At 40.6% G+C, this 23,132-nt stretch overlaps 1 protein-coding gene across 3 annotated transcripts in view; it reads right to left on the bottom strand.

The window, feature by feature from the left end:
* LOC110527455 (inactive dipeptidyl peptidase 10) overlaps nucleotides 1-23,132 on the bottom strand; it is a 66,657-nt gene that overhangs the window by 13,990 nt on the left and 29,535 nt on the right. For 2 of the 3 annotated variants that reach the window (XM_090240342.1, XM_036982866.2), the window contains exons 2-20: nucleotides 20,464-20,578; nucleotides 20,083-20,178; nucleotides 14,587-14,681; nucleotides 10,135-10,209; nucleotides 8,126-8,178; nucleotides 7,864-7,945; nucleotides 6,938-7,058; nucleotides 6,050-6,204; nucleotides 4,391-4,488; nucleotides 3,710-3,833; nucleotides 3,554-3,592; nucleotides 3,247-3,354; nucleotides 3,000-3,091; nucleotides 2,774-2,821; nucleotides 2,415-2,536; nucleotides 2,044-2,091; nucleotides 1,422-1,520; nucleotides 604-673; nucleotides 136-330 (exon numbers count right to left, since the gene is read on the bottom strand). In XM_090240342.1, coding sequence (XP_090096468.1) covers nucleotides 136-330; nucleotides 604-673; nucleotides 1,422-1,520; nucleotides 2,044-2,091; nucleotides 2,415-2,536; nucleotides 2,774-2,821; nucleotides 3,000-3,091; nucleotides 3,247-3,354; nucleotides 3,554-3,592; nucleotides 3,710-3,833; nucleotides 4,391-4,488; nucleotides 6,050-6,204; nucleotides 6,938-7,058; nucleotides 7,864-7,945; nucleotides 8,126-8,178; nucleotides 10,135-10,209; nucleotides 14,587-14,681; nucleotides 20,083-20,178; nucleotides 20,464-20,578 — 1,835 coding nt within the window. The remainder of the gene's footprint in view (nucleotides 1-135; nucleotides 331-603; nucleotides 674-1,421; nucleotides 1,521-2,043; nucleotides 2,092-2,414; nucleotides 2,537-2,773; nucleotides 2,822-2,999; nucleotides 3,092-3,246; nucleotides 3,355-3,553; nucleotides 3,593-3,709; nucleotides 3,834-4,390; nucleotides 4,489-6,049; nucleotides 6,205-6,937; nucleotides 7,059-7,863; nucleotides 7,946-8,125; nucleotides 8,179-10,134; nucleotides 10,210-14,586; nucleotides 14,682-20,082; nucleotides 20,179-20,463; nucleotides 20,579-23,132) is intronic. The other variant, XR_016497108.1, reaches the window with a different exon arrangement.

The raw sequence follows: 23,132 nt of genomic DNA on the forward strand, positions 1-23,132 counted from the left end.
TTCACAGAAGTGTGATTGACTTGGAGTTACATTGTGTTGTTTAAGTGTTCCCTTTATTTTTTTGAGCAGTGTATATATATATATATATATATATATATATATATATATATCACATGCTGGTCGGGGGTTACATACTCCAGTGCAGCTATCTGGTCCTGAACATCCACGGTACCCAGGCGCTGGTGGACCTGCTGCAGGACTCTCAGGCCCCGGAAGCCTGTCCCCCTGCCGTCCAGCCTGGCCACGATCACCTCATCACTACTTACCAGCACCGAGTCCCAACCCAGCTCATACTCATCACTCACCGACTGACTGCCAGGCCCACCATCACTAAGAGAGGGGCGGTAGGGAGAGGGGAGGGAGAGGGAGAGGGATGAAAGAGGGTGGTTAATTCAAGCTTCTCAAACAAGATGACAAATTGAAAGTTCCATATTATGTGAAAACATATTCCCGTAATTAAAGAAAGCATAATCTCACATCATGGACTTAGAAAATCATTGTGTTTGTTCTCAAGGTACTCAGTTCTAAACGTATTGCTGAATGAAAATGTACTGAAGACTGTGTAACTATGTTAGAACGCTAGGAAAGAGGAGCGATGCTTACACAATCAAAAGAAGGCCATAGAGAAGAGATTCAGAAAAGTCAAGTGGATAGGTGAGTTTCAAAGGCAGCTCTGTGAGGAAGAAAATACTGAATTACAGTAGTTATTAAAATAAACAATATACTGTAGAGAGAGAGAGAGAGAGAGAAATGTGACCGACAGACTATAGAGCAGAGAGAGAGAGAGAGAGAGAGACAGAAACAGAGACTACACAGTGGCAGAATACCTGACCACTGTGACTGACCCAAACTTAAGGAAAGCTTTGACTGTGTACAGACTCAGTGAGCATAGCCTTGCTATTGAGAAAGGCCGCCGTAGGCAGACATGGCTCTCAAGAGAAGACAGGCTATGTGCACAATGCCCACAAATGCCACCGTGTGCCATCACAGCAGCAAGATTTGTGACCTGTTGCCACAAGAAAAGGGCAGCCAGTGAAGAACAAACACCATTGTAAATACAACCCATATTTATGTTTATTTATTTTCCATTTTTTTACTTTAACCATTTGTACATTGTTACAACACTGTATATACATATAATATGACACTTGTAATGTCTTTATTGTTTTGAAACTTCTGTATGTGTAATGTTTACTGTTCATTTTTATTGTTTATTTCACTTTTGTATATTATCTACCTCACTTGCTTTGGCAATGTTGACACATGTTTCCCATGCCAATAAAGCCCCTTGAATTGAATTGAATTGAATTGAGAGAGAGAGAGAGACAGGGAGAGAGAGAGAGACAGAGACAGAGAGAGACAGAGAGAGACAGAGACAGAGACAGAGACAGAAATATACACAGAGAGAAAGATTTAGTTACCAAAGTCTTCACTTGGAATAACCCTGACATCTGACTTAGAGATCTTTTTGATTTCCAAGGCAGCTCTCAGAGGCATGTTGTTGTCCAATATAAAGTAAGCTGTGAGGATAAAGTGTGAAAGTAACCATTGACACACTGTGTGTAAAGAGACACAAGGGTAGCGATTATATGGGGTATTAAACTGTGATGGAAAAATCAATCAACATATTGTTTCACAAAGCACATTCATTTGAGTTGAACATTTTTCTAATACAGTTGGCTGACTTCACATAGGCCACTGCATCTAAACCACATGTCCTGTGATCCTTTGTTTTAGACTGTCACCAATCACATCATTTCAGTACAATTATGCCTCATATTCAGTATCATTGAAAAGCATCCAGGCATATAAAAGACAAATCAATACAATTTGCATTAAAAAAACACTTCCCAGATGCTCATTTAAACCTTGGCAGAACATTTCATTTGGACAGCTGTTGAAAATGTATTTCACACGATGTGAAACACAGCCAACAATCTCGTGGCCAAATATGAAATAGGAACCATTAAAACAGACTGGAAATAGTACAGTACAGTACAGTACAGGAGATGAGAATTCATATCAATACTTAGCATTACTCACTGTTTACATCATTAAAACTCTGCAGCATCACAGATGGAGCACCGGGACCTGTGGAACAGAAGACACTCTAGCAATACTGCATGGCATCGTTTTGAGACTGAACAAATGTTCAGTAGGATTTCCTAACATGGTTTTATAGTAGTATCGTAGCTACCCTAGACTATGTGAGCCCAACGACGTCACCCGCGGGATATACTTATTAAAGCAGTGGTTCGGAGACCCAGGCGCCATCTGCTACTGTATCATAAAATACATCATGGCATAATTACTCCCTAACCATGTCTCATATATTACCCAGAACAGGTTGGGTTTTACTACATAAAGCTGTATTTGGCTGAATGATATCCAGAAGGAAAAAGCACAGACCTTACCTTTACACTGTAGAATAACATGCTGTTTGTTCGGGCTGATGTCTGCATCAAAGAACGCGCATGCTTCCTGGTTCATCTCACAGGTCAAACATCGTTGAGAGAACAGACCAATAGTAGACGCACTGAAAGAGGGATTTTTGTGTTGGTTTGTTGAAGCACTTCTTCGCATTCTTGAGATAATTGCATTTCAACAATGTATTATGTCCATGCAATACGGATGGGGTAAGATACACTGTAGCTGAATAGGGCTAACAGCTACTAGAATGCAGCTGAAATGTCTGGTGTTATTGAGAAGAATGTTTTCGACATACAGCATGCGCATTTCTTGATGGGGAGAACGTTTTGGAATCATTTCTCACCTGTACACGTGTCTCTTTTGTGGGGAGTCTTGAGTACTGATAAAATATCTATATAGGTGAAAGCAGAATGACTTTAACCAGGGCAAGTACAATAATCTACAGTTACAAATAGGATAGTTTCAACAGAAGAGATGTTTGAAAATAGAAAAAAGGTCAACACTTGTTTGAGCTCATATCTGTAACACAAAATATGACATTAATTTATTCTCCTATTCTCCAGACTTACATGGTTTGCTCCCCCTCATCATAAGCTAATATCTTGGTCACCTCCCAGTTGCCTGACGTCAAGTGACGGACATCATTTTGATCACTTCTGAACTGAGAAAAGACAAATTGTGATTTTTTTTCTCTCTCGATAAAAAACATGTAAAAACGTTTTTTTTTTTTTAAAGACACAAAGTGAGCCCTGAAAAAGCCGGAGAACGACAAGATGACCAAGGTGTATTTCAGAATTGGAGTATGACAGCACCCACCGATTTGGTGAACATGGCAATATGATGGAAGTCTCCTTGTCCCCCCTGCTTCACCGGTATGGTCAGGAAAAACCTGCTCCTGTCCTTTGAAAACACTGGCTTCTGGTTCTGAGGACATTGGATTTTAAGGGACAGTCAAAGTGCATCAATTTCCTCTTTACTATTAGCATATAGATACAATACTCACTGTTTTAAAATTGCAGCACAATGCGGACCACATCAAGCCCACAGTAGCATTCAAATAAAATGTTACTAGATAGAAATATGAATTTGCTAATGTTATAGAACATTAACATTTCAAACTTACCTGTCTGGTGAGCCAGAGATCTGAAGCTTCCTCATGTTTCTGAAATTCAAGTGAAGGAATACGTCTTAGATCCAACATGGAGTACGACACAGACGACGCCAATAAAACCCTTTTCTAGGGAGGACCACCTTAGCATAGATGAAGGAAAAAACCCACCTGTACACAGGATCCGACGGTGGCGTCACACACGGTGAGGAAGGACACGTTCTGGGGCCGGTTGAGCCATCGAACCGCTGCATGGGTGTTGCTGATCCACTTCACCATACTCACATAGTGTTCTCTGGGTCAACGTCAGACACATATTCAGATGTATAGCAACGACTTCTCCGGGCCATTTGAATCATATTTCTGAATGATGGTTGTGTACTTGTGAATGGAACTTGATCAAACATGCACAGTAACAATCAGGGGCGGACTGGCCTTCTGGCATTTTGGGCAAATGCCAGATGGGCTGGTTCATTTTTAGGGCCTCAGTCTATGGGCCTCTTTAACCTGGATTTTTCATGCAAAATGAAACCATTCAGGCTAATAATTGGAGCGTCGATGGGAAAAATGGGCCAATGTGGGGGCCTTGAGGAATATAATGGACCAGTGTGGGGGTTTCAAGGAAAAAAAGAGCCGGTGTGTTAGAAATGACAATACCGATTTCTGGTCCCAGTCTGCCCCTGGAAACAATTAAACATGCAGCCATACAGATTCAATTGTCGTATACTGGTTATAACGGTTAGTAAAGAAATAACATGCAAAGAATAACCTGACAAGCCTGGTGGCACCACAACAATTACAAATGCACACTAAAAGAACTAAGGGGCTGCCAGAATGATGTGTCTTCCTCACCTTCCTCTCAGGCCATCAGGTGGTACCAGCTCCTGAGTGTGTGTGGGACCGTACAGGTTCACCACCAACAGCCTGACTGTAGGGTTGGGCTGGCCAGCCTGTCAGCAAACAGATCCTCATAAGGTCAATTATTAAGTATTTCAGAGAAAAACAAATACTGTTGCTACACCGCTTTCAAACCAAGGTGCATGAACAGTGGATATTCAGCAACTCATTATAAACTAGGCTAACAATCAATGTTTCAAATGACCTCACAGGTTATTATCTTCTTAACATCTTTGTTTTGCCTGGACCATTTGGATGTCTGTCCTAGCTTAACATCTCTGGACCATTTGGATGTCTGTCCTAGCTTAACATCTTTGTTTTGTCTAGACCATTTGGATGTCTGCCCTAGGTTAACATCTTTGCTTTGTCTGGACCATTTGGATATCTGCCCTAGCTTAACATCTTTGTTTTGCCTGGACCATTTGGATGTCTGTCCTAGCTTAACATCTTTGTTTTGTCTAGACCATTTGGATGTCTGCCCTAGCTTAACATCGTTGTTTTGTCTGGACCATTTGGATATCTGTCCTAGCTTAACATCTTTGTTTTGCCTGGACCATTTGGATGTCTGCCCTAGCTTAACATCTCTGGACCATTTGGATGTCTGTCCTAGCTAAAGACTTTTGTTTTGTCTACACCATTTGGATGTCTGCCCTAGCTTAACATCCAACGAGAGATTATCTCAGAGATGACTGAGCAAATCATCTATTTATTTTAAATCCCGAGAGGGAATGACTGAACTGGCAGAACATCATTGTGAATACCTCATACAAGCAAGGCAAATGTAGATGTGTTAGAAGTAGGGCTGGCACGGTAATTCTATAATTGTGTAAACAACGATTATGGATGAAGAACGTCATTTTTAAGTCGACAAAGTTGACCTAAAAGCAATAAGTAAGAGTAAGCCTTATTCACGAACAACCAATATAAGGAGAGATGAGAGAAGATAAAAGCTGACTGTAGACTGTAGACAGCTGACTGTAGACTGTAGACAGCTGACTGTAGACTGTAGACAGCTGACTGTAGACTGTAGACAACCGGGCATTCAAAAAGACCAGACGTGCAGTCAGCAGAGAGAGGAGAAAATGTGCTTCTTTTTCTTTGCTATTCGAACGGTTATACTTGTAACTATAAACGTGACCATTTGGCTGACAAATAACCGTAATTCAAAATTCCATAACCATCACAGCCTTTGTTAGAAGCGCCATTACCACCTATAAAATCTGAGCAGTGTTCTGATCATTTTGTCTAATCATTTATTCAGTTTCCAATTTCCCTTTTGTTGAGACTCCATAAATACTTGATCTACCAGAATATAAGACCTTGATGTGAGCAGTATTTCTAACCAACTCTATGCACAGGATAATCTCGATAACTCGATAGCCATAGTTGTTGTATCGACCTGCAGCACATATAATACATCAGTCGATAGCACAGAGACGTGATTTCCAAAGCTCAAATCTAGTGTGTGAATCAACAAAGACACACAATAGTTACAGTGTTGTTTTTCAAACAAACAAGCACAATTTCACCAATGGAGGCAAAATAATGACGCAGATAGATAGATGCACTTTCTTCAGCAGCATGCTGTCCCATTATATCGCGTCTTTCCATTACCTTGGGGTATGGGTACTCCTGTGACCTGGGGTAGGGGCTGCCAGTGAACCGGGGCAGGAACATGGTAGGTACCAGGGTATCGTTGATCATGAGGAAGGCCAGTCTCTCTCCGTCAGGTGACCACCAGTGTGCTATGTGTGACTGCAGAATCTCCTCTGAAAACACAAGGACCCAACTGCCATCAATTCAACTCTGAACTATACTATTGTTTTTTTCTTCTTCGGATCGAGTCCTATCCATATGAATATAGGCTTCTTCTGTACACCAGTACTTGAAGTTGCTATATACTGTATATGAGCAATATGTTACTGTAAGTGAAGTTAAGAGAAAGTTAGAATTTGTGTCTGCATCAATTGGAAATCTGTGTTTTACACAACCTTGTTGAATATATGTCAAGAGGATGACAAATGAAGAGTTCTTACAGTTTTTTGACGGACATTGTTTTGGGCTGATGTAGATAAAACACACAATTGGTCTTAATTAAGTCAGAGCTACAATTCATCATTAAGCTGTAAATAATAAGTGCAAATTGTGAATGAAATTGTGAATGAAATTGTCCCTGCTATCCCTGAGCATGGAACAATGTGTGGATTATGGCCCATTCATGAGGAGACAACACTGCTGTAGTGAAATAATGACTTTCCTTCATCTATATTTAATTAACTTTGATAAAAATTCGGAGTTAGTTCTCATTTATCCTTCAGAAATGGGACTAATATCGTTAGTAGAGTTCATTTTGAATTCTTATTCCATCCGACCCTGAATGTGACTGAGAGCCGTTCAACTGTGAAAGTGATGAATTCCTTTGTGGCTGAACATTATTTATTTCCAATGTCTGGAATACCTTTCCTGACATTGTGTTCTTGGGTACAAGGCATTCAGACAAACCTTCATACAGCCAGTCAGCGATTCCATTAAATATGACTCCTTCCTCTCCCGACGAAGTAATCCTAAGAGAATTGCTCTGCACATCTGATTGGTAATAGATGTTGTTTTCAAAGATGTAGATCTGAAATGAGAGTAAAGAGAATTGTAGTTGCGCTTTGCATGGAGGCTATACAACTATAGCACAGCAAAAGCCAGACTCTGATTCCCATCAGTATCTACAATACAGCACTAGTTCACTGCCAGAGAAATATGGTAGGGATTTTATGACATATTTCCATTTATGATCCATCTCAGGAATTAAAGTGAACCGTAATGGGTAGCATTGACTAATGACTATATATTGCTAAACTTCAGTATTCTCTTCTTCAATCAGTTCCTTTCACATGTTCACTTTTGTACCCTTTTAACAATCAAGTGTGCTTTGTTAGGCTGCCAGATGTTCGGCAAGACAAAAATCGCATGCTGGGTTTTGTTTGTGACCAAAAAAACTCAGAACAGAGTAACAGATGCTCAAGTGTCTGGTCCGGGAAAAGCGTAGTCTGCATCCCCATCTGTAACAGGACCACCTGCTGTCACAATGGCCGCCTGATATACAGCAAATGGTGCTTTCTACTCCTTCACATGAGAAACTGTACCACAACTGGTCATCATAACAAATATAAATACAGCAAATTTTATACCAACCCCTAGTGTGACGACTGGGTTTGAAACCGAGTCTCCCGCATGCCAGAAAAGCACATTCAACACATCTTGATGGAATACTGTACAAAATCCATCAATAATGCTCACACCTATCAATTTCTTTCATATGTGTGATGAGGCATCTGTGACAGTCTAGGAGCCGTGCCCATAGGTTGATTTCCGAATGGGTGAGAGAGAGAGGGAAACTAGGAAGTATATGGCATCATAGAAGAGGAGAGACTCACCAGCTGCTGTCCCTTCACACCCCACGCTGCATGCTGGAGCACTGCATTCTGGACCTCCGGAGGATTCAACTCCCACACCTCTCTGAAACACAAGGACGCGCACAAAAGTACACAAAGACAGGCAGACAGGCATGAACAAACCCCATCTGTTGTTGAACTAGAGATGTCAAAGATGGGGTGTGTCATACATAATACAGTATGTTCTTCAGCATGCATGTTAATACAAGACACGAAGCATCAACCAGTCCATTCAGTCTCTTACCTTGTGTGGATGTTGTAAACAATGTACGCTGCAGTATAGGAATGTCTATACACCTGAAATTAAAAGTATTGACAATTAATGTTACAATAAATAATAGACAACAATAAAGCATATAGGATGCAAATGAATCATGTTAGAAACCAAGTGTCGGGATTCCACAATGTAACTGTTTCCGAAAATAATTCAAGACTGTGTTAGCCCGCACAGCTCAGGGAGCCAACGCAACTCTTCAGCTGTCAGGTAAGGTTAATCATCATGCAAACTTGGCTGCACACCACCGATACTGCATAATAATAATGCATAACACAACTAAACAACATTTGCATCAGTCCATTCTCTAGGGAATCCCATTCTGGTGCAATGTTCCCAAACCTTGGTTGCCAGCGATCCAGCCATTAAACAAAGAGGAAATCAATGACAGATCCCTGGTTTGGGCTTAAATATTAATACGTAAAAACACATAAAAGGTGAATAAAGAAAGAAAAAGAAGATAAAACCTCAATGAGGTCAGTACACCCGCCATTAACCCAGCTGGTGCAATCTGATTTCTGATCAGAGCCCATTTGCGGTTTGGTCTCCTTCTTCTTATGGGCTAATCTCAATTGCAATTTCCTTGAATCGTCGCGTCCCCTCTCCTCGCGTCCTTCTCAAAACGCATTAAAACAGAAATCTGAGATTTCCTTCGGACCTTCTCCTCCTATGCATTCTGAGAATGAGGCGAGGAAAGAGGCTAGGAATCAGGGAATAACAATTGAGACTCAACCTATGCTTAGGGTCATGGGAAACACTGATATATTCTGTAGTTCCATTTTTCTTTTGGTTAGCTGAAACATTTGCACTGGGTTCGTGTTTGGTTATTTATTTATTTATTTATTTGGCTGAAAGGTGATTCATATCTCATATACTGCTCTGGTGGAAGACAATTGTATTCAGTTGACTGTTTGTATACTAATAATGCCCTGTGACGTTGTACTGTATGTGTTGACATGTTTATCTCTCGTAACTGTTATTCAAAAGTGTATTGGTAAATAACAAACAACAGTCATTTAACCCTCCTGTTGTGTTCCGGTCAAATTGGACCGATTTACAAGTCTTCTCTCTGAAAAATGTAGTTAATTTAATCTGGTTCCATGACTTTGTCCATACAGGGCATCTGAACACAGAAAATACATTTAGATGATGTTCATTACATTTGGGGTGTTTTATTTAACTTTTGTACACCTGTGGTGTTCCCAGTCAAAAATTACTGGTCATTAGAAATGAATGGGTGAGACTACAATTAGTGTATAAATTGAGTTCCGGCACCTGCCCATTCATCAGATGGACACACTTCCTCTCCCAGATCCCCACATGCATGTGTGTTTGATCACACACACACCTCGCTCCCATTCTTGGCTTCCATGGCAACCCCCACGGGAACCTTTCCCCAATAGAATATTTCCCCCACGGGAACAACACCTGTTGGCATTCTCACAAACAATCGCAACATTGGTTCAATAATATATAGAACTTTTCTCGCAGCTCTGGTATATAAAGCTTATTTGAGGTCTTGTTCACAATTCATTCTGTGGCAGCACAATGACCAGATGATATACTGTATGTGAGGTTCTTGATCATATCTTTGATCATGACACTGATGAGGAGGAGAGAGGCCAGGAAACTGACAGTGATGTAGTCTGTGATAAATAGCACAATGTGTTTCATCGGATTATTTGTTATAGTCAAAATAATCCATACATGATGCTTTTTTAAAACTCAAAAACGAGTTGTATGAGCTCGGGTCAATGAGGCCTACAGGCCATAAATAGCAAATAGAAGTTCAAAACTTGTAATGTTCACAATAACTTAAGTTGATCAAAAAGATCTAACACAACATTGGGTGATAATATATATATATTATTATGGATTGCTAATCAGCTATAATGGGGCGGTCATTTTGGACCGGGAACACAGAATGAATTTACATGAAATGAACACAACAGGAAGGTTAACGACTATTCATATCCTACCTGTTTCACTTCGTAAGCAAATAGCACATATTTCATGTCTGGAGAGAGAGAATATTTGGCAACTTTGAAAGACACCTAGGACAAGGGAAAGACAGAAGTCACAAATAAAACATCTAAAGGTTAACACATATTGTACATAGATCTAGGAAGTATCTTGTACATAGATCTAGGACATATCTTGTACATAGATCTAGGAAGTATCTTGTACATAGGTCTAGGAAGTATATTGTACATAGATCTAGGACGTATCTTGTACATAGATCTAGGAAGTATCTTGTACATAGATCTAGGAAGTATCTTGTACATAGATCTAGGAAGTATCTTGTACATAGATCTAGGAAGTATCTTGTACATAGATCTAGGAAGTATCTTGTACATAGATCTAGGACGTATCTTGTACATAGTTCTAGGAAGTATCTTGTACATAGATCTAGGAAGTATCTTGTACATAGATCTAGGAAGTATCTTGTACATAGATCTAGGAAGTATCTTGTGCATAGATCTAGGAAGTATCTTGTACATAGATCTAGGACGTATCTCGTACATAGATCTAGGACGTATCTCGTACATAGATCTAGGAAGTATCTTGTACATAGATCTAGGAAGTATCTTGTACATGGATCTAGGAAGCATCTTGTGCACACAGTACATTTGGAAAGTATTCTGACCCCTTCACTTTTTCCACATTTTGTTACATTACAGCCTTATTCTAAAATGTATTTCAAAAATGTTTTTCCCTCATTAATCTACACACAACACCCCATAAGCAAAAACAGTTTTTTTGTAAAAAAAACAACAACAATTTATCACAGTTACATAAGTATTCAGACGCTTTACCGAGTACTTTGCTGAAGCACCTTTGGCAGTGATTACAGCCTTCTTGGGCAGAACGCTACAAGCTTGACACACCTGTATTTGGGGAGTATATTCCATTTTTATCTGCAGATCCTCTCAAGCTCTGTATGGTTGGATAGGGAGAGTTGCTGCACAGCTATTGTCACGTCTCTCCAGACATGATTGATCGGGTTCAAGTCCGGGCTCTGGCTGGGCCACTCAAAGACATTTAGAGACTTGTCCCGAAGCCACTCCTGCATTGTCTTGGCTGTGTGCTTAAAATTGTTGTCCTGTTGGAAAGTGAACCTTCACTCCAGTCTGAGGTCCTGAGCGTTATGAAGCAGGTTTTCATCAAGGATCTCTCTGTACTTTGCTTCGTTCATCTTTCCATTGATCCTGACTAGTCTTGATGCTGCCACCCCCATGATTCAATGTAGGGATGGTGCCAGTTTTCCTCCAGGCATGATGCTTGGCATTCAAGCCAAAGAGTTCAGTCTTGGTTTCATCAGACCAGAGAATCTTGTTTCTCATGGTCTGAGAGTCATTTAGGTGCCTTTTGGCAAATTCCAAGCGGGCTGTCATGTTCTTTATACTGAGGAGTTTCTTCCGTCTGGCCACCCTACCATAAAGGCCTGATTGGTGGAGTGCAGAAGAGATGGTTGTCCTTCTGGAAGGTTCTCCCATCTCCTCAGAGGAACTCTGGATATCTGTCAGAGTGACCATCGGGTTCTTGGTCACCTCTCTGACCAAGGCCCATCTCCCCCCGATTGCTTCTCAGTTTGGCCGGGAGGCCAGCTCTAGGAAGGGTCTTGGTGGTTCCAAACTTCTTCAATTTAAGAATGATGAAGCCCACTGTGTTCTTTTTTTTAATAAAAAAAAAAAAAAAATTAAATAAATTTTACCCCTTTTTTCTCCCCAATTTCGTGGTATCCAATTGTTTAGTAGCTACTATCTTGTCCCATTGCTACAACTCCCGTACGGGCTCGGGAGAGACGAAGGCTGAATGTCATGCGTCCTCCGATACACAACCCAACCAGCCGTACTGCTTCTTAACACAGCGCGCATCCAACCCGGAAGCCAGCCGCACCAATGTGTCGGAGGCTACACCGTGCACCTGGCAACCTTGGCTAGCGCGCACTGTGCCCGGCCCGCCACAGGAGTCGCTGGTGCGCGATGAGACAAGGAGATCCCTACCTACCAATCCCTCCCTAACCCGGACGATGCTAGGCCAATTGTGCGTCGCGCCACGGACCTCCCGGTCACGGCCGGTTACGACAGAGCCTGGGCACGAACCCAGGGACTCTGATGGCACAGCTGGCGCTGCAGTACAGCGCCCTTAACCACTGCGCCACCCGGGAGGCGCCCACTGTGTTCTTGGGGACCTTCGACGCTGCAGACATTTTTTGGTAGTCTTCCTCAAGTCTGTGCCTCGACACAGTCCTGTCTCAAAGCTCTATGGACAATTCCTTCAACCTCATGGCTTGGTTTTTGCTCTGACATGCACGGTCAACTGTGGGTGCTTATATAGATGATGTGTGCCTTTCCAAATTATGTCCAATCAACTAAATGTACCACAGGTGGACTCCAATCAAGTTGTAGAAACATGGAAACAGGATGCACCTGAGCTCAATTTCAAGTCTCAAAGCAAAGGGTCTGTAAATAAGGTATTTCTGTTTTTTATTTTTAATACATCCCCCCCCCCCAAATATGTTTTTGCTTTGTCTTTGCTTTGTCATTGTGGGGTATTGTGTGTAGATTTATTGAGAAAAAAAGTATTTAATCAATTTTAGAATAAGGCTATAACGTAACATAATGTGGAACAATGGAGGGGATCTGAATAATTACCGAATGCACTGTAGATCTCAGAAATAATTCAGATGATGGTAAACCAATACACAGCCTGTATACTGTACCATGCTATTACAATCACAGGCATATAACCTTTCCACCCAAAATTGTAGCTAGCATGTCTAAACATTAATCAGGGATTAATGGTGCCCTGCTTTCCGCCCAGTTAGATTATTAAATGGCAAAAAGCAAGCCTGCCAATGACAGTCAAAAGCCGCTTAGCCTTATGCAACACATAAAACATGACCTGTCAGATCAGTCTTTTTTTAAAACGATTATATAATTTTTTCTCAAACAATAACAACCATACATAAACAAAAGACAATAAACAGACAGACATACATTTCATCAAACATCAATGACATCACACCTGCTCAGACCTACGTTTCCACCACAATGTCTCACAACCACACGTCCCCTCATCCTTTATCCCCTGGAACTTTCCTGTGCTTGTAATAGTCTATGCCATATTTTTCTCCGTAGCCCACACCTTTTCAATATTTAAATTGATTTATCACAATGCTACAGGAGGCAAATAATGACAATGTGCTCAGCTTTGATATTTCTATGCAATATGGTACTGTGTTATGAATGCTGATGGGTCAATATGGTACTGTGTTATGAATGTTGATGGGTCAATATGGTACTGTGTTATGAATGCTTATGGATCAATATGGTACTGTGTTATGAATGCTGATAGATCAATATTGTACTGTGTTATGAATGCTGATGGGTCAATATGGTACTGTGTTATGAATGCTGATGGGTCAATATGGCACTGTGTTATGAATGCTGATGGGTCAATATGGTACTGTGTTATGAATGCTGATGGGTCAATATGGTACTGCGTTATGAATGTTGATGGGTCAATATGGTACTGTGTTATGAATGCTGATCAATCAATATGGTACTGTGTTATGAATGCTGATGGGTTAATATGGTACTGTGTTATGAATGCTGATGGGTCAATATGGTACTGTGTTATGAATGTTGATGGGTCAATATGGTACTGTGTTATGAATGCTGATGGGTCAATATGGTACTGCGTTATGAATGTTGATGGGTCAATATGGTACTGTGTTATGAATGCTGATCAATCAATATGGTACTGTGTTATGAATGCTGATGGGTCAATATGGTACTGTGTTATGAATGCTGATGGGTCAATATGGTACTGTGTTATGAATGTTGATGCGTCAATATGGTACTGTGTTATGAATGTTGATGGGTCAATATGGTACTGTGTTATGAATGTTGATGGGTCAATATGGTACTGTGTTATGAATGCTGATCAATCAATATGGTACTGTGTTATGAATGCTGATGGGTCAATATGGTACTGTGTTATGAATGTTGATGGGTCAATATGGTACTGTGTTATGAATGTTGATGGGTCAATATGGTACTGTGTTATGAATGTTGATGGGTCAATATGGTACTGTGTTATGAATGTTGATGGGTCAATATGGTACTGTGTTATGAATGTTGATGGGTCAATATGGTACTGTGTTATGAATGTTGATGGGTCAATATGGTACTGTGTTATGAATGTTGATGGGTCAATATGGTACTGTGTTATGAATGTTGATGGGTCAATATGGTACTGTGTTATGAATGCTGATGGGTCAATATTGTACTGCGTCATGAATGTTGATGGGTCAATATGGTACTGTGTTATGAATGTTGATGGGTCAATATGGTACTGTGTTATGAATGCTGATCGGTCAAATGAGGTTAGAGAGGGGGACCCATTGGTGGCAAGCTACTTACAAACGTGCTATTTCTCAGGATCATTTCTGTTTCGTTTAAAGCAAAGTTGAACTTGATGACGTGGCCGTCTCGGTTCCTGTACAAAACCTCTGAATCTGTAAAATGATACAATAAATTTTTTGTAAAATGTTCCTTGATAACCACATTTTAGATAACATGAAAAAAATAGGCCTACACATTCTGACATTTTATAACCACTTATCAATATCCATTTCAGACCCCAAAGAGAGAGGGAGAAGGCATTTAATTTTCCAGCAGTTCATTTTAAGTGTGCCTCTCATCTCTCATCATTTCTACTGAGCAAAACCTTTTTGACCTGCAGCCAGCCAGCCAGCCAGCCACATTATTGCAATGGCTTCATTTTGTTCTGCATTACAAATCTCACTATCTATCTTTAGGAAGATGGCTCCCAATTCACAGTTGTTGGCCTCGGGCAGTTGCTCTGAGTAAAAATGTGATCTTAAATGCAGCTACGTAACTGGTATGCTAAATAATGCAGAACGAGCGTAAAACGGTTGGTCAGCATTATATTATGTTATATATTATAGAACTGAATTCCTCAAATAATAAAAAATAACAATGGAAAATGTCATTCAAATCTACAAAGCCACCTAGCAATGCCCAAATGGGCGAAATGACTAGGAACGTTACAATGTTAGCTTACTGCTTGTTAAAACGTTACAATGTTAGCTTACTGCTTGTTAAAACGTTACAATGTTAGCTTACTGCTTGTTAAAACGTTACAATGTTAGCTTACTGCTTGTTAAAACGTTACAATGTTAGCTTACTGCTTGTTAAAACGTTACAATGTTAGCTTACTGCTTGTTAAAACGTTACAATGTTAGCTTCCTGCTTGTTAAAACGTTACAATGTTAGCTTACTGCTTGTTAAAACGTTACAATGTTAGCTTACTGCTTGTTAAAACGTTACAATGTTAGCTTACTGCTTGTAAATACACCTTTGTGATTTCACACAAAACATCTCACAAAAACATGCCAAAGCATGAATTCTTTTGGATGGGCAGTTCCTCAGATTGTTCCTAAAAACTGGAGGATGTACATGTCTAAGTGATCCGTTGTGAGGTTGATGGAGAGGAGTAGGAAGTGACATGCTTCACTGGTCCAACATAATTGGAATATTTGAATGACACCTCAACTCGTACTTTTGACGTGATAATGAAGGGAAACTATGATGATATTCAACCAACTATGGTGGATGTGTAACCAGGCCGGTGCAGTACAGCTTGACTGGCTCAGTAGTGTGAAAAGGGTAGCCTACTACAACAGGGCTTCCCAAAGTCGGTCATGGGGCCCTCCATGGGGTGCACGTTTTGGTTCTTGCCCTAGCACTACACAGCTGATTCAAATAATCAAAGCTTCATGATGAGTTGGCTATTTGAATCAGCTGTGTAGTGCTAAGGCAATGACCTAAATGTGCACCCAGGGAGGGCCCCAGGACCGAGTTTGAGAAACCCTGGCCAACTATAGACCATTTAGCAATACTTTGATTTCAGGAGAACCTGGAATAAGACAACCAACAAGCCCAGTTTGAAGCCTGTAGCCTATGTGGTGAGTCACATTATCTAGCTGGAGCTCATGTGACACTGTAACCTTTAAATGGCCCATTTCGCTTAGCCACTGCAGTCTCTGCCTCGGTGACGTCATTCGAAATATATTTTTATTCAGTTCATGAAAATCCCTCCTATGTCTACAAGGCTAGGCAATAATAATATTTAAATAGCCTTCCTCACATGACATTCAACCACTATCTATGTAGACCATAATCAGGTCAAATTAGTGTTGTGGTCCTGTGTGGCTCAGTTGATAAGAGTATGGCACTAGCAACATCATAATTATGGGTTAGATTCCTGCTGGGGACGCCCATGAGAAAATGTAGGCACTTTGGATAAAAGCGTCTGTTAAAAATACGTCTTCCAATTTGAGATACTACTACGGTATTCATGATTAATAGAAATACTGTATCAGTCACCAAAACATGGACATGATATATATATGAATATATATGATATATATATAAATATATATGAATACAGAGGTGATCATGAATAATGAATTATTACAGAGACATGTCAGAAGTTATGAAATCACAAATGTTGGTAGTCATGATCATGCTGGAAATGTGTATGGAGCTAATAGGGTATGACTGTGGTGATGAAGTTGATACTATGTTGAATCACTCATGACATCCCCCAGGGTGCACCTATAATACACACTTCATGTTCTATATGTATGGAGAACCACTTCATATTCTATATGTATAGACAACCACTTCATATTCTATATGTATAGACAACCACTTCATATTCTATATGTATGGAGAACCACTTCATATTCTATATGTATAGACAACCACTTCATATTCTATATGTATAGACAACCACTTCATATTCTATATGTATGGAGAACCACTTCATATTCTATATGTATAGACAACCACTTCATATTCTATATGTATAGACAACCACTTCATATTCTATATGTATAGACAACCACTTCATATTCTATATGTATGGAGGACCAATTCATATTCTATATGTATGGAGGACCAATTCATATTCTATATGTTTAGACAACCACTTCATATTCTATATGTTTAGACAACCACTTCATATTCTATATGTATAGACAACCACTTCATATTCTATATGTATAGACAACCACTTCATATTCTATATGTATGGAGAACCACTTCATATTCTATATGTATAGACAACCACTTCATATTCTATATGTATGGAGAACCACTTCATATTCTATACTTATGGACAACTACTTCATATTCTATATGTATAGACAACCACTTCATATTCTATATGTATAGACAACCACTTTTTATATCACTAACGGTGTCACGACTCTCTCCGAAGGTGGCTCCCCTGTTTGTTCGGGCGGCGCTCGGTGGTCGTCGTCGCCGGTCTACTAGCCGCCACCGATCCCTTGTTCCTTTTCCGTTTGTTTGGTCTTATTGGTTGCACCTGTCTCTTATTTTGTTTCTTGATTCATGTCTAAATAAGCCTGTTAGACGCGCCTATTTCTGTGCGGGATTGTTTTCTGCTAGTCAAGGTGTGCGTGGTTTGTGTTCCTGTCCGTTTGTGCCCTGTGTTGGGTCGGACTATTTTTCTGTCGATTTTGCGCCTGTTGTTTTGGCCGTTTTTCTGGGGAATCCAAATAAAGTCGGTTTCCTCAGTATCTTCTGCTCTCTGCATTTGACTCTGCACCCACCACTCCAGGCGATTGTGACAAACGGGGTAAACAGAGTGTGTATGGTGTTCACATTTCAGAGGCTATATTTAGTACGAACATCGTGTCGTCTTCCCTGATTAAAACACGTGTTCTGACTAATATGTTGTGTGAAAATGTAGGGTTAGTTCTCATTTCCATAAGTCAAATATACAGTACATCCCACTGGCCAGAACAAACAGTTGTTTATCCTTCCCCAGTCTGTCGAGAATGATACACCACGTACAATATATTCAGGAAATCGATAAATAAGGTATATAGTTTCCGTGGTTACACAAATTAATTGTATGATATTTTAAATGAATTGTTGGGATGCAGGCTGTTTGGATGTTCATGTAGTGTATGCACTAGAAAATAACAAGGGCCATACTACATATCATGATCAGCAAGAGTACGTTTACTATTACAACATTATTTATGACATGTGAAATTAACAGTAATTGATACTTTTTGGTACTTATGTTTAAAAAAAAATGATGAACTAGAACCGACAACGTGATACACAGTTAGTGCTGATAATTTCAAACAAGGTATTAAAAAAAGACAATTCTGTGAACATGTATGCGATTGTGAACACTAGTTTTCTAATGGTAATAGTCTAAACCTGAGCAGCTTTTCTAAGGGGCTGTGTCTACTTAGGAACAGTCTGATAGTGTTGTAGCAGAGCACGCTAGCAGCAGGCAGACAGGGAGCACTCACCAAGATAATCCCCCCAAATGTAATGAGGTCCTAGCAGGAACTGTCTCTGCAGCTGTGCCATGGCAGACCACTGCCTTTCACCATTACATGACTGTCTGTCTGTCTGTCTGTCTTTCTGTCTTTATGTCTGTCTTCATGCCACCTGTTAGCTTGGCTCTAATCTCACCAATATTTACCACTATAACGTAATGTCAGCTAACATGAGAGGTGGTGATGAAATCACTGGTCATTATATTTCTCACAGTGTTTCATGGGGGGGGGGGGGGGGGGGTAGCGAAGTTTTATTGCTGTGTCCTACAGAAGGAGAAACGTCAGCGTGAGCGGACGAGGGGGCGGACGATATGGCTTGATCCATCACGGAAGGCGTTGTGAAAAACGACGGGAGGCCCATAAGAGTTAATGCAGTCCATCAGGTCAACACAGTGTGCGAGAAGGCATCACACTCCAATCCCCATAATGAGAATCAACAGGCGACCGAAGAAGTCATTTGTATTTGCTACCCTTGGATGGAAAAGCTCTCCGCAGGCTTCCAGGCCTCAATTTCATACGCAGGCTGGAAGAGATTCCGCTCGCTGTGGCCAAGAGGAGCGAAGAAGAACCACACCAGCTCAGACAACAGAACAGACACCAGCGCTGCCACCCCAAATGATTCTCTCACACTATTATGAAACCTGCTAGGTTTTGGAGAAAGGGGTGTTGTTCTGGATACGGGCTGGGAGATTTGACCTGAGAGTATATCCCAGAGGGGCTCCCAGTGATGGCTTGAGATAGAGTCAACCCTGTTTTGGCAAACCGGACAGAATAGGGGCATGACTGGGAGGCCATCTGTTTTACTATGACTGGTCAGGAGGTGATGCTCCCATGCCATGCAAACTCTCAGCTGTCATTATAGCTCAAGATGAGATGAAAGCTTGCAGGAATACTCGCATGCTTGAGCTGAGAGGTTCAGAATGCTCTGCTTGTGAGTGAAACAAAGTTTAAAATGTATAACAACAAACAAACAAAAATCTAGGACTTAATCGTTTATAAGTACTTTGGGTTCTAGGATCATGTCAAGAGAATAGAATCTCTGTCACCCTCATCCACCTATCAGATAGACTGTAGCCCAATAGCTTTCAAAAACTAGCCAACCTGGCCACACCCTTTCTCTTATAATAGTAGCCTCCTGGGCAGACCCTTTCTCTTATAATACTAGCCTTCTGGCCACACCCCTTCTCTTATAATAGTAGCCTCCTGGGCAGACCCTTTCTCTTATAATACTAGCCTTCTGGCCACACCCTTTCTCTTATAATAGTAGCCTCCTGGGCAGACCCTTTCTCTTATAATACTAGCCTTCTGGCCACACCCTTTCTCTTATAATAGTAGCCTCCATACCCTTTGTGGCACTGCTGAGGGCTTATATATTTTTGCTTTGGGGGATGCTTTTAAATGAAATCCAACCTTTTCATGTGAGACTCAATCAGATTAAGAGTATAAGGATCAGTCTGAAGGCTTCGTTAGAACAGGAATGTTGGACGGTTACCCTGAAAGTTCTTACCACTTATCCACCTGGCCTCAGGATCGTGCACCGAGAACTCTGGCTTAAACAGGTCCAGCACAGTAAGTCTGGAGTTAGCGGCACCAGGAAGTTCCACTGCAAATAGGATATCAGTGTTAGGCCAGTTATCAAAATACAGATACTACAGCCTGATAAGGATAAAATCACACAGGAAAATAATTGATATTCATACACACATAACAACAGTCAATATTACACTGATCATAAAACTGTTTTGAAAAATTCAGGGCTCTGACTATATGTCCTGACCAGTAAAAATTCTGGTTCTTATATTTTGTTAGTTAGAATACAGGCCTACAGTAACTATGACCCTGCAAATAAACTCCATGAGGTCTCTTGGTCCCCTGTTGGGTACAGTACCTGGTGTGAGAACAAAGACAGACATTGTGATGAGGGAGCAAACCGCCACTATGACCAGCAGGGAGATGGCTATTCCTTTGTAGTTCCTTGATTCAGGACTTAATTGCACAAAGTCCTGGAAAAAAACACACAAAGCAAACTGAGAACACTCTTCAAGTAAATATTGTACTGTAATGATTACTACCAGACATAAACATGTTCGGTAGTAGAGGCCCCTATGAAACATAGAGGCTCCTCTGGAATGAGGAAATATGGTGTTCATATGCACTTGTGGATTGTCAATTAAACAGTGTTGCAATATTCTAATTCTAAATTGTAATTAAGTGCAGTCAACGTTTGGTGTCAGCAATGGAAACCAACCCCACCACTTCCTACAACATAATCCCTAATATAATGACAGTACCAGTCAGTTACTGCAAGCTTATGGTTTAATTAAATGGGCTCACACACTGCTGTCTATGGACATGTTTTTGTCTCAAAGCAGTAGGCGTCCACCCTTTCATAATGATCATTCTGAATATGTCAAAGTGAATAGGTGTATGTCTAGCAACTGACCAGAGCTGACATGATTAGAGCTGAGAGGTGTATATAGATGGGTGTTACAATACACCACCTAGCCTTCCTTTCTCAGTAGAAAAGGGACGTAGGGAGGGCAGAGAGTGGTGGAAACACAAACTATTGATTGCTCTCAAGAAGCTATCTCCAGAGAGAATACTCCCTGAGACCTTCAAAATGTCCCTTTCATTTCTCCTCTAAAAACACTGAGTCATAGAGTTTTATCACGACTTGTTACATCTATTTTTGGTATGTCTATAGTCTATGCATAAATAAATGATGTCAATTTCATCTAATGTTGGTAAGAATGTAGAATAACAACCGTACACGGTTGGTTGCATTGATTTGGGATAGAATGCAGAATTACAATTGTAAAAGCACACCGGATTTACATGGTTGGTTCACAGCCTGTAACCTATGCCCAGTTAATGTAATATGTATAACTATAAAACCAAACAGATTTTTGGTAAATGTGCACATACTGTAGGTGTTTTTTCATCATTTGCTAGTTTGTCATGAGTAGGTTATAACAATTCAATAAAGAAAATATTTTGGACGGCAACATCCGGCCAATCATGTTTCCAACCTGTTACATTTTGGAAACAAGACCATTCATCAGAACAATGCAAATAGACAACAAAGGATGCAAAACAGACAGGCAGTCCAGCGCAAGGTAATCAACACCGTAAGTAACACCTGTCATGTGAGACACTGCTGGGCAGACAAACAAACTAACGAGGTCATGTTCCTGCCAACTGTGGCGTTACATTAATCTTTTGATTAGCACTTAGAAACATGAGTCATGGGCTCTGCGAGTCTGAACGTGTTCGTCTAGCTTACTGTGGAGAGCCTACTGTGATCTCCCAATGAACCAGTTAAGGAGAACATTGTTTTCACCAGGAGCAGAAACTTACTAGCCTGGATTTAATGTGAATTGTTCTGCTTCACTTCACAAAATGTAAATAGATAAATTCAGTTTGGATGCAGGCTAGAAAGTACAACTGTAGAGACAGTTAAAGTCGGAAGTTTACATACACCTTAGCCAAATACATTTCAACTCACAATTCCTGACATTTAATCCTAGTAAAAATTCCCTGTTTTATTTTTTATTTTTTATTTTACCTTTATTTAACCAGGTAGGCAAGTTGAGAACAAGTTCTCATTTACAATTGCGACCTGGCCAAGATAAAGCAAAGCAGTTCGACAGATACAACAACACAGAGTTACACATGGAGTAAAACAAACATACAGTCAATAATAAAGTATAAACAAGTCTATATACAATGTGAGCAAATGAGGTGAGAAGGGAGGTAAAGGCAAAAAAGGCCTTGGTGGCAAGGTAAATACAATATAGCAAGTAAAACACTGGAATGGTAGTTTTGCAATGGAAGAAAGTGCAAAGTAGAAATAAAAATAATGGGGTGCAAAGGAGCAAAATAAATAAATAAATTAAATACAGTTGGGAAAGAGGTAGTTGATAGGGCTAAATTATAGGTGGGCTATGTACAGGTGCAGTAATCTGTGAGCTGCTCTGACAGTTGGTGCTTAAAGCTAGTGAGGGAGATAAGTGTTTCCAGTTTCAGAGATTTTTGTAGTTCGTTCCAGTCATTGGCAGCAGAGAACTGGAAAGAGAGGCGGCCAAAGAAAGAATTGGTTTTGGGGGTGACTAGAGAGATATACCTGCTGGAGCGTGTGCTACAGGTGGGAGATGCTATGGTGACCAGCGAGCTGAGATAAGGGGGGACTTTACCTAGCAGGGTCTTGTAGATGACATGGAGCCAGTGGGTTTGGCGACGAGTATGAAGCGAGGGCCAGCCAACGAGAGCGTACAGGTCGCAATGGTGGGTAGTATATGGGGCTTTGGTGACAAAACGGATTGCACTGTGATAGACTGCATCCAATTTGTTGAGTAGGGTATTGGAGGCTATTTTGTAAATGACATCGCCAAAGTCGAGGATTGGTAGGATGGTCAGTTTTACAAGGGTATGTTTGGCAGCATGAGTGAAGGATGCTTTGTTGCGAAATAGGAAGCCAATTCTAGATTTAACTTTGGATTGGAGATGTTTGATATGGGTCTGGAAGGAGAGTTTACAGTCTAACCAGACACCTAAGTA

The sequence above is a fragment of the Oncorhynchus mykiss genome, chromosome 7 (genome assembly GCF_057628025.1).
Source record: "Oncorhynchus mykiss isolate SJ-2025 chromosome 7, ASM5762802v1, whole genome shotgun sequence".
Lineage (NCBI taxonomy): Eukaryota > Metazoa > Chordata > Actinopteri > Salmoniformes > Salmonidae > Oncorhynchus > Oncorhynchus mykiss.